Source organism: Triturus cristatus, chromosome 7, assembly GCF_964204655.1.
Source record: "Triturus cristatus chromosome 7, aTriCri1.1, whole genome shotgun sequence".
Taxonomy (NCBI): domain Eukaryota; kingdom Metazoa; phylum Chordata; class Amphibia; order Caudata; family Salamandridae; genus Triturus; species Triturus cristatus.
Window position 1 is genome coordinate 1,765,917,726 of NC_140590.1, and position 12,201 is coordinate 1,765,929,926.

Below are 12,201 nucleotides of genomic sequence, written 5' to 3' on the forward strand. Positions count from 1 at the left end.
GACTTGCCTGGTATTGAGGTTGTGGAACTTGGTGAGTAGCTAATTTATTACTATTGTGTGTTGTGTCCTGTGTTGTTGTGAAAAAACTTTTTTTCCCAAATAGCAAGAATGCTGCTGCTCCTTACATGCTGGTAAGTTATGTTCAAAAATCTCATTTTATGTCTGTGATTGTTATTCTAGACAGGTGAAAGGCGCTACTAATCTTACTTGTTTGCAAGTTTGCGCTTGCTTGGGCTGATTATGTAAGAGAGGTTAGAGAACTTAACTTAGGTAATGCAGACTAGAGAGACTCCTTTCCTTTATCCTGTCACTAAGATAGTGGCAGGTAGTTATAGTTAGTTACTTAGTATTAGTTGGTAATTTTTTAGAGGTCTGTGTGACGCGTCTTCTGCCACGTGCTACTAGCTCCTTAGTAGAACCTTTTGTAGTTTGTTAGTGAGCAACTCAGCATCAGAAACCATCCAATAATTTGGTGTATGCAATATTCATGCGTCCATCTATGCATTTTTGAGGACTAAAATAAATGCAGACTTAGTGAATTGGCCCGTCAAAGAGGGTTGATTGATGATTGCAAATGAGATTGAAACTTAGAAGAAGCAAATATAATTTTTGGTAATTCATTCCAAAGTCTTTGGAATAGGCGGGATAAGTAGTACTTAGGTTTAGGATTCTGGAATTGGAATGGAATAATAAAGAGATAGGACGGTTTGCGATACTAGTCTACTACTACTAGATCGATCTGATTAGGTAGGTCAATTTTATTGCAATTGCCGTTTCCTATCAAAAAATCTTTTTGGAGTGATTTTTGTAATATTTATTATTTCATATGAATCAATTTTTGTCTCTTTAATATGTCTTACAAGATCAGCATCCAGGGGCAAGGAGAAGACGGGGTCTGCTGAGGCGGCGGCTGGAGGTGCCTTTCAGGATCGCTGCTCTACAGATGGCTCTGCTGCTGGCCCAACTAAGGCCTCCTGTTGTTAATATGAATAATTATATTTCTCTAACTTTTACTGCACCCTATTTCTTTCAAACTATTATTTCCTCTTCCTATTTCTATTTTTACCAAATCTTCTTTGATCTATCTTTTACTTAATTCTAGCTATCCCTGCATTACCTACTAACTTACTTATTTATATTTCTAGTGTCTGTTTGTTTTCTTTACATTAATCTAACTGCCTCTTACTCTGTACTATTAGTCTGTCAGTAGCTGGCTTTATAATTTATTCTGTTTTTTCAGTCAGCTTTCCCTCTCCCCTTATATTTTGTGGACTGCCTAGTGGTGGTACTACTGTAAGACTCAGAGAACACATTGGTCCTTTACTACTTCTAGTACTACTACTCTGCTGTGCAGATTGTATGCCCAACTGAGGTATTCTACGCATATTTGGTGAGATTAGAAGGCTTTCTTTTACTTTCCTTTTCATGCTCAATCAGTAAATAAAATGATGGTCACGTTGGACACCCCAAAGTGGTGTATTTTGACTTTTTCTCGTCTAGGCCGAGTACTATTATTATTAGCAGCAGTTCATTGTGAACAAATGATGACTGTGCGCCATGGTTAAAAGGAAGTATGAGGAAGAGGAGGGCACAATTATATTTTCAAACCAAGAGAGAGGACCTTATGTCCGATTGTCTGCCCAGTTGGCGACACTTTTTCTTTTTAAAAGGTTTTACAACTCAGATTCACCAATAGCTCTAGCCACTGAGTCCAGTCCTTTGAGTTGTCCTCTTCTTGATAGGCTTTTCAGAAATTGCCACCAACAAAATGCCCATCTAGATTGTTTACTTTTTTTGGTAGGATGGAACATACTGGGAACATACTGTGAACTCTACTCTAGTACCATATTGTACTAGTGAATCTTGCTAGTGAAAAAAAATAGGGGGAGGCGTATATGGCATCTAAACAAATTGCAATGTTTTTTCTAGGCGAACCGACCACCAGTGCTGGTGCCAGCGGCGAAGGTGACGCCAATAAGGAGGGAGCAGTAGATACGGCAGCAGCAGGGGGTGAGCCAGCAGCAGTGGCAGGCTGTGGTAAGTTATATTCCTTACTTATTGACAATACACTCGCTGCAAGGCTGTACACTTTACTGTTGAGAGAGACTAAGGGGGTTATGTATAAGAACTGCCGCTAACTAACGCTAAGTCTGTTTAGCGGCAATTTATGTACCTCCGCGTACCACTGAAAACTAATGCCATGGTACCGACATATTTACAATACGTCGCTACATGGCAATAGTTTTTCATCGCAACTATATTTGTCCACATTAACAACAGTGATACAGGGATAAAAATCTTGCCGCTAACGTGCAAAACGTGGTGGCAGGCCAGTCAGCGGCCAGGAACTGCACGTAAATCAGCGTGACGGCACTTTTTTTCATAGCAAAAACCAAAGGAAATGATGGACAGAGTGTGGAACATTGCAAGCACTCACCCCCAGTCAACTGATCTGGGTTTAATCCATCACCGTTCTTTAGCCCACTCTGCCACCCCAGTTCAGACATGGCCATATGCAAATCAGTCTGACCCTGTGCCTCATGGGAACAGTCCAGCCCGAACTGCCAAGCCATGTCTTCCCTGGACCGGAAACAGGCTTCCTAGGACCGGTTTCTGGCATTTCAGCCGTCTTCAGCCAGGCTTGCTTGAATCCAGTGGCAAAGTGAGCAAGGGACTCACGTCTGAGCATACCCTGCCAACTTATGGCGAACAAAGCAAAAACCAAAGGAAATGATGGACGGAGTGTTGAACATTGCAAGCACTCACCCCCAGTCAACTGATCTGGGTTTAATCCATCACCGTTCATTAGCCCACTCTGCCACCCCAGTTCAGACATGGCCATATGCAAATCAGTCTGACCCTGTGCCTCATGGGAACAGTCCAGCCCGAACTGCCAAGCAATGTCTTCCCTGGACCGGAAACAAGCTTCCTAGGACCGGTTTCTGGCATTTCAGCCGTCTTCAGCCAGGCTTGCTTGAATCCAGCGGCAAAGTGAGCAAGGGACTCACGTCTCAGCATACCCTGCCAACTTATGGCGAACAAAGCAAAAACCAAAGGAAATGATGGACGGAGTGTTGAACATTGCAAGCACTCACCCCCTGTCAACTGATCTGGGTTTAATCCATCACCGTTCTTTAGCCCACTCTGCCACCCCAGTTCAGACATGGCCATATGCAAATCAGTCTGACCCTGTGCCTCATGGGAACAGTCCAGCCCGAACTGCCAAGCCATGTCTTCCCTGGACCGGAAACAAGCTTCCTAGGACCGGTTTCTGGCATTTCAGCCGTCTTCAGCCAGGCTTGCTTGAATCCAGTGGCAAAGTGAGCAAGGGACTCACGTCTGAGCATACCCTGCCAACTTATGGTGAACAAAGCAAAAACCAAAGGAAATGATGGACGGAGTGTTGAACATTGCAAGCACTCACCCCCAGTCAACTGATCTGGGTTTAATCCATGACCGTTCTTTAGCCCACTCTGCCACCCCAGTTCAGACATGGCCATATGCAAATCAGTCTGACCCTGTGCCTCATGGGAACAGTCCAGGCCGAACTGCCAAGCCATGTCTTCCCTGGACCGGAAACAAGCTTCCTAGGACCGGTTTCTGGCATTTCAGCCGTCTTCAGCCCGGCTTGCTTGAATCCAGTTTTTTTCATGTCAGGAGGAAATATCGACTACAAAACGCCCGTGAAGTATCACAAACACGCCCCCCCAAAAAATGGAAGAGCCATGGAGGAATCTGGACCAAGTACTGCAGGAGAGAACAACCACTCTGACACCACAAACAGCCAGGAGGACCAGCCAGAGACCCAGGGAAAGGGAATGAGGTAGAGGAAAGCCAGGTTCAGCCAGTAGGAAAATCAGATCCTGATTGAGGAGGTGACAGAGAAATAACACCAGCTCTTTCTCAACTCCATTGTGTCATTGGGGACTAAAAATGCAATATGGCAGTCCATTGCAGCCATGGTGAATGCTGTCGCAGAGGTGAGGAGGACAGTAAATGACTGCAAGAAGCACTGGCATGTTGATAAGTGCAAGACCAAGGAGAAACAGTCAAACAATCGCAAGGCAGTACTGCAGCCCGGAGGTGGAAGTCCAGCGCCACAGGAGAAGATGGATGCCTTGGAGGAACTTGAGTCTGCAGTCATCTGTGAAGAGTCGTGGTTGCAGTCAAGAGACTGGATAGTGCTGAACATGACCAGCTACATTAGCAACAGGATGAATAACAACCAGGGACTGGGGGGACGGGGGTGGATGGGCCCAATGTCACTCATGCCCAAATAAATATCTCTCAGTGCACACCCACAATGACTGCAGATCTTGTCCCAGATACTCTTGTCCCTGGGGGAATAGACATATATCACCCTAGTCAATTAATATATTTCAAGACTTTGAAATCTGCACATAAAATCAATCCAAAACATGAATGAGCAAAGGGGCACATTGACCGGAGATGCGGCAGGGTGTCAAAATATCCCCCTTGCCTCAACGGGTGTCTAAGTGGTGTGCAAGAATGTGTATGTGCAGTAATGTCCCCCTTCATGCACATGTACAATCTTCAAATCAACTCAGACACCCTTGCACAATGGTGCATCTGTGCTGCCATCGGTGGTGGCATGCTTACTTCTGCCCATAATCAGTCTTGTTCACGATGCATCCTCATATTGTTGTCAAAGAGATGAGTTGAGGCAAGGGGGAAATTTTGACACCCTGCCGCATCTCCGGTCAATGTGTCCCTTTGTTTGTTCATGAGATGCAGCCCTGTGTACACTAAGTGAGAAAGCATGTAGTGAGTCTGAATACCATAAACACATGCATTGTCACAACATAGTAATAATGCAGCCTTCTGTCTCAAAGGTAAATATCACACAATGCACACATTCAGCACAATTGAGTCATAATGTGATTTCATAGTATGAGCAGGGCAGTATGCCTACAACAGTACAATGCATAGACTACACATATCAGAAATGTGTCATCATAATTTTAACTACATGTCTTGTCTGTGTACCATACTCACAGAACTAAAAAGTCCATGTAAAGAAGTATGACAAGTTAAGTATGACACCAAGCAAGAAGAGCAATTTAGCACCTAAGCATGTCAACTTGCTAAATGTCACCATTACCCCTTAGGTCAAAATGTACTCCTCTAATCTCAGGTGTACACATGTGCCATACAGAAAACAGTATTCTACAGTAGTCCTGGTGTGAGTTGCCCATTACACCTTGATGTGCATGGAAACAAGTATTTCGGGAAAGTCGACAGTGTTAGTTAACAAATATGCAGTCATGTATGTTAACATCTGCACACAAACACCGGCATCCAATAATCTTTTACAAAACAGCATGTATCATCCATGTGACCATCTGTGTGGCATATTCCGAAACTCACATCCCCCTGCCAATTGCACCTGATGTGATATTGGGGGGTGGTGATAGGGCCTGAGCACCACTAATAACCATTTGGAAATCCACAGCCCTGAAATCTAGGCCCACTCACACACTACACATGTTGTCAACATTGAGGGTAATGGGTGTTGATTCTGTCTGTTCACCCTGCAACAACCATAGAAAGTCACGCTGCACTATACTCACAATGGTTAAGCCAACATGAGGGCAGTAACACTGCATGCAAGGAAAAACATGGCCAATGACATGCATACAAGAAAAATAACAATAGCCAAAGCAAATTGGATGTACATGTGTACTGCATTGTGCACCACACATAGATACAGCTATGAGTCCATCATTGCCAATATGCCTGAAGAGGTCCCTCCTCACACATAAACATTCTCGCCCCGGAACCCATGCACATGTGCACTACCCAGCAAAGCTGCCTGTCTGTGTGCCACACTGACAAGGCAAGTGACAGTGCATGATGAAATGCATGCCAGCACCATAAACATGTTAACATGGTGAAGGTCCCGGTCTCTGAAGTGGCTGAGTGTGGAGTTCATCTGCAAAGGACCAGGTCTCACTCTGTCACTTCCTCGTGGTCATACAACCCCTGATGGAAGAAAGACATCTGCTTCCCAACAATGCATAAGTGTCACAACTGTGTCTAAGACCCATATTTCCTTAAGCATGCAACATCTCACCATTGGAAATGCTGATAAGTGAGAGGGTCACTGGGTGAAAGGGATAAGGGGCAGTAAAACAAAAGCTGTACCACACCTGCAGATCAACATGCATGCATTAAGAAGTCATTACTCCCTTTGACTTAATAAAAATGAACAAGTATCTACACCGTGTGAATTGGCAAATCAAGCCTTCCTCCCTGCCCATATCATGTAGCACATCACATTTACCCAGATCACAACAGTGGGATAGCCCTAATCATGGCACAACAACAATCATGTTGCATTGCCAACAGCAAGATGTGGCACCATGTAATCCGCCCCTCAAAAAAATATCGGGGTGTACTGAGTAGTGGCGACTCTCCCACAATGCAATGCACAGACACATAAATCTGAGGTAATCAACATTGACAACAATGTGGTACAACCTGCACCACTGTCACAACCGAAGAGAGTATATAAACAAAGAGAGGAACCCTTGGTTACACAAAGGACTGGGGTTCACACAGGAAATTTTATATAAAGTTGTCCTCTGAGAAAGATGAGATATCCCTACCTCAATTCACATTCATAATATACGTAACATTCACTCAGGTCCACTCAAATGGGCCCCTCACACTCAATTGCGTATTGGCACAAAAATCAGTAATAGATGGATTGATGGCTGAAGTTTATTACAAATAGTATATTTAATCAAAAAACATTTTGATCAAGAAGATCACAATAAAACATTTGCATAACATTCAATATTAAAAACGGTTCATCATAAAAATACCAAAATCATTGCACGAGAGTTTCTTTTTAAAAAAAGAGAGACAGACAATAACATTTGTAATCAGTTGCCACAATCAAGTCAGGAAATTACACCACCTTAGTCCTGTATTTTTATCAGTCATAGGTGTCTACAATCATTTTGTACACAGACGAATTTGTGGCTATGTTGAGAGCGTCAACGCGTTTCGAATTATTAATCATATAACGCCTTCTTTTTCAAGACTGTAATTTTTGTGACTCCCGTTCTTTTAAAATTTGAGGCGAGAGAACTGCCCCTAAGTTGTAATGATCTCCTCAATGCTGTGAGTCCCAATTATTCCATTTTTTATCTCACACTTTTTGTAGTGTGTCACTTGGCACCTGGTCTATAGCGGCAACCTGGCCTTGATTTGAAAGTCCCAGCCTCCGCTTGCGCCCTTTTTGGTAGAGGTAAGGTTCCTATATTAAGTTGGGTATATTTCCTCTATTTATAATGGACACTCTTATACCCGCTTTCTTTGTCTCCACTGTTCATCTGGAAAACCCGCACTGATTTATAATTCCACTTCAACTTTTATTTTACAATGTCAGACTCTTTTTGTTTAAAGGCTGAAAACCGGCGGCGTCTTTGTACGTCCGTCCTGGTGTTTTCTGTCCATGGTCAGAAAACACCAAGACGGATGAACAGTGGAGACAAATGTTGCCCTACGTACATGATGGGAATAGGCATGTGCGGAAAAAAGTTCAAGTCAGTCTCATGCCACAAGTAGTGTCTTTATTTAGCACTTCTAACAAGTCTCACTTGGAAGATCTGCTCACACTCAACTGGGTGGACAAAGCTTGTTGTAATGGTGGTTGTGTCATGTCACATTTCAAGCTAGAGCACATACCATATTCACATAGATGATGATTCTTAATGGCACCTATCTACCACCTGCTATTGGAACCACGTCTGTTTCAGTGAAGTAATGTTGGCAATAGGGAGTTATCCTAAAGTGCAACTCATCAGTATGCCACTTCCTGTGGCTTAACAAAGCCTTGGAACTAATGAAACCTCTCAGGCTGTGCTCACTGTGAAAGGGGAGGGCAATGTGTCTAGTGGTGTGTAGTGCACTACAATTAGCATATAGTCAGATGCTGTACCACCATTTAAAGTCTGGCTTTACTATGAGGCAATGCCCAAAGTAACAGCTGGGAAAAGTGGGCATGACACTGGCACTATAGAGAGCAATGCTTCCTGTCCCCTCCTATTTGCTGTAGAACTGTGTTCTGGCTTGTGCCGTGCACATTTTATCTGCTAAGTGCAAGATTCCAATGCACAAATCAACTGGATCCTGACACTATCCGTCCAGCTAAATTACTTATCATGACCACAAGTACACATCCAAATGATTGTTCTGTGATAGATATAACTTGTATACAAGGTATAAAACAGCGCACGACCAATTTACTTCTGACATAAGTGCAACCAAAATTCAAAAACAGTAACCATTTATTAGTACTTAACAAAATTAACTGCCCTAAACTAACACTAAGCACTACAACTAACCTAATTTTACCTAACTGGAAACTAATTGAATGCTACTCTAAACTATCTACCTTAACTAATACTAAACACGCAACAACATATCTGAGACATCAACCCCCCTCCCACCCTATCAGCACATCAGCACACAGGACAAATACATCTTAGCTAAACCTGAACTAACTACACATTTATCCTACACAACTATATATATATATATATATATATATATATATATATATATATATATATATATATATATATATATATATATATATATATATATATATTTTTTTTTTGTTATATAACAATAAATAAATAAATCCCTCCACCCAACGGAAAAGGAAACTTAGCCCCGAATACTACATTAAGATACTAAAAAATCTACAAAATGTTAAAATATTACACTACATAGTCCTACACTACAACTGCACTACCCAACACTTATAAACCTAACCAATTACAAATTATTAATTGAAAAAATATTGGAGGACTGGCAAAAAAGGGGAGGGTCACTGCTTGTCCATGTCAATAGGGGAGACCCAGGGCAGCCTTGATGTCCTGGAGGTGAGTGCTCTGATCCGACAATTCCCTTTCAATACGGGCAAGTCTGACATTCATGTCCATCATGCACCGATGGTCCCTGATAGTGATTCCCACAGCATGTGTCAGTGCTGCAGATGGCAGTGTGGCAGTCCCTTGTCCGCTTTGCTGTGAGGAGGCACCTGCTTATGTGCTGGAACCTGTGGCAGCAGGTTGGATGTGTGGTGTCTGTGTCTGATGGGCAGATCTTTGGTCATGTCTGGAACCACGCTGTCGTCAGAAGGGCCAGGTATGGCCTGTGTGTTCTTCTGCAACCTTTGCAGTGCAACTTCTGGTAGAGACTTCCATCTCCCAGCTGCACAGCCAGCTCTGTACCTCCTAGCCATGGTACAATATCACTTGGCCACCTTGCGTATGTACAGATATCGCTCCTTCTTGACCTGAAAAGCGTGTGCCTGCTCTGGCGACATGTTGTCTGTAAAATTGGAGAAATAACAACATGTGAGTCCAGATGACTATGTCAATGTTCTCCATTTAACTCTGAAACGCAAGGTCAGTAAAACATGGGAGCCTACACTCTAACAAAAGATTGTGAAGTTCAAAAGTGACATGGACAATGCAATGTTGAATTAAGGATCAGTTACAACATGATGGTGACACTGACATGACAGTGCATGGCATGTGACATGTAGTGACACAACACAATGAGATTGTCAGTGCCAAATGATGGTGCTGTCACATACCCTGACTGAGGGGGACATGTACAAGGATTGGAGGAGAGAGGCATTAGCCCTCCTGGTCTTGTGCCTCGCTCATCTACTTCTGAAACACAAGGCTGCACCATATGTACAATAATGTGGGTGGACCTGTTACAAGGTATCTCGTATTACATTTGCTACATGTGCATTATCACATAATTGAGCTGCATGATTGTGGACTTGAGGTGTGTGGTGTGTTCAGTTAGTACTTAACAACAATCAGTCCATTTCCATATGTGCCATTCTCAAAACCGCTGATTGATGATGGATTGTCAAAAGATGTAGGAGTCATGCACACTCCCTGGAAACTTTGCAACATTGATAAACAAGCCACGGTGATCCACGCTTGCCTGCACATTCATTGAGTGTGTTTGCTTCCTGTTCCTGTAGATATGTGCAGTGTCCGTAGGAGGCGCAAGTAGACCATGGGTGCAGTCAATTGCCCCCAACACATGTGGATAGCCAGCAATGGCATAGAAGCCTTGCTTGGTGTCAAGTTGTTCTTGCGCAGTGTTGGGGAAGTGTAGGTGCTGTGGCATCAGGCTGATAATAGCATCCAAGACAAGAATCTTGAGAAGGATGACTGGGAGACTCCACCAACTCTGGCAGTAGTTGTTTGGAATGTACTAGAGGCCAACATGTGCAGCACTGATAGTAGCGTTGTCTGCGGAGGGATGTTGGTGCTATGCTGTGATGGTGCCTGCAGCCTGGGGGCTATCTGGGTCAGTGTGCGGAGGATGGAGGTCCTTTTCGGCCTGTAGTGGGCTATCACATCCTCTGGCGTGAGGTCAATCAGGGTGATGCGTTGGCAGTAGACCCGCTCTCTTCTTTGGCGCAGCCTCTGTGGTGGTCCTGGAGGCAATGGCGGTGGTGGTTGTGGTCTTTTTGGGGCTTCGAGCTGCAAGAGTAGTACCTCCATGGCATCGGTAGGTAAGCAAATGAGGGTCTGGGGTAGGCTCCCTTATTTTAGCACCAGCTTTTCTCTGGTCCTAATAACCAGCCGCTAACGTGCCATAGTCGGACCAGGAAATAATTGTAATTATCGCGAAGTGGGGTTAGCGGCCGTTTATGCATGGGAACGCCTATCTTGCATCTCATTTCTGTTACCTATCGCTAACAGAAGTGGCAAACTGTAAAATGCAAGTATCCGCTGGAAAACTGCAGCTAACCTCGGTTAGCGGTAACTTGTATATACGGCGATAAAAAAAACGCCGTAACGTCAAAACATTAATGCTACGGCGGCGTTAATTCCTTGTATATATACCCCTAAGTTGTTGTGAACAACAGTTGAAGAAGGCACCTTTTACTTAGCATTAGCAATAGCATTAGCTGCGGGAGTTGAGTAACTAATGGCCTCTTCTATCTGACTTCAACTTGGCTGGGAAAGTTTTATGAAGAAGACTAACAGTCAGACGACCTTGATGAATGGGTTGAACGAAAAGGGAAAGAAGGATGGCAGAAGGAAGGACGGGTGACATGTAGTATATGACTGGCAGGGAAGGATGTGTGGGTGAAGGAAGGGGGCCTGGAATGCATAGCTGGCTGATAGGATGCATGGGTGGTTGGAGGATGGGTGCTTGGGTGAGTGAAACTGTATGGGTGAAAGGAATCCTCCGGGGAATTTGATGGGTCAAACTCAAAGGCAAGCAAGGACACATGGGTGGTGGTTTAAAAAAATGACAAATGTATGTTGTAGATAAAAGGTTTGCAAAGAGAGTAAGAAGAATGTTAGCCATGTTTACTTTCAATGGATGGATGCCTGGATGGTATTCAATCATAGCATAGGTGGAGACTGTCACTGGATGAAGAGAATGTAAAAGAAAAATAAACTGTGCCAGAGTAGCAAAGCCAAAGGTAAAGATAAGAATAAGATTAAGAATAAATAACTAATGCTAGAAGAGCAATACAATGATAAATGGAAAAATCACTGGAAAGAAACAAGGGCTGTTTTTTTTCAAGGTTTTTGATTCAAGGTTGTATTTCAGACTACTCCCTTGACTCACAGTTGTTTGCAAGCACAACATATATATTGTGTATGTATGAACCCATACCCACCCATTATCAATCGCCTCCCTCCAACTCCGAGGCCCACTTCCTACCTATGTCATTTTGACCTTGTCAGCCATGGGTGGCCTATCGGCTGCATGGTTACACAATCAAACAATAGTAGTACCTCACGTTGTCTTGTATATAACCATTCATATCAGATATTATGTGCCTTGTTGTAGTAGTCAGGGTGAAAGTGAAATTGAGCAGTTGCGATTGATTTAATAGAGTATGGCCATAATAGAAAAATAGATAATTATGTAGTTGTAGACCACGGCTGCCCCATTTGCGAACAGTTGTAAAGTAACGTGAGTCTACGACTGCGACACAAGTATGTCTGTCTAGGGTGCAAGCTGACTGAGCTGGCATGCCTACAAGGTTAGTTTAGCTAAACAAGAGAGAGAAGAAGACTTGTCTACTCCATAGTGCCTAGTAATGCCTGAAACTCCCATAAATTTTAGAGGCCGAGGAAGTGGGAGGATACCACAAATGTTATGTACTGT

General features: G+C 43.4%; 1 protein-coding gene across 5 annotated transcripts in view; it reads left to right on the forward strand.

Moving 5' to 3' along the window:
* The window catches only part of LOC146813023 (killer cell lectin-like receptor subfamily B member 1B allele A), a 339,767-nt gene that overhangs the window by 68,504 nt on the left and 259,062 nt on the right, over nucleotides 1-12,201 (forward strand). The window contains exon 4 of one of the 5 annotated variants that reach the window (XM_085620050.1): nucleotides 1,930-2,037. The exons of the other annotated variants lie outside the window; for them this stretch is intronic. Coding sequence (XP_085476176.1) covers nucleotides 1,930-2,037 — 108 coding nt within the window. The remainder of the gene's footprint in view (nucleotides 1-1,929; nucleotides 2,038-12,201) is intronic. 5 annotated transcript variants of the gene reach the window in all.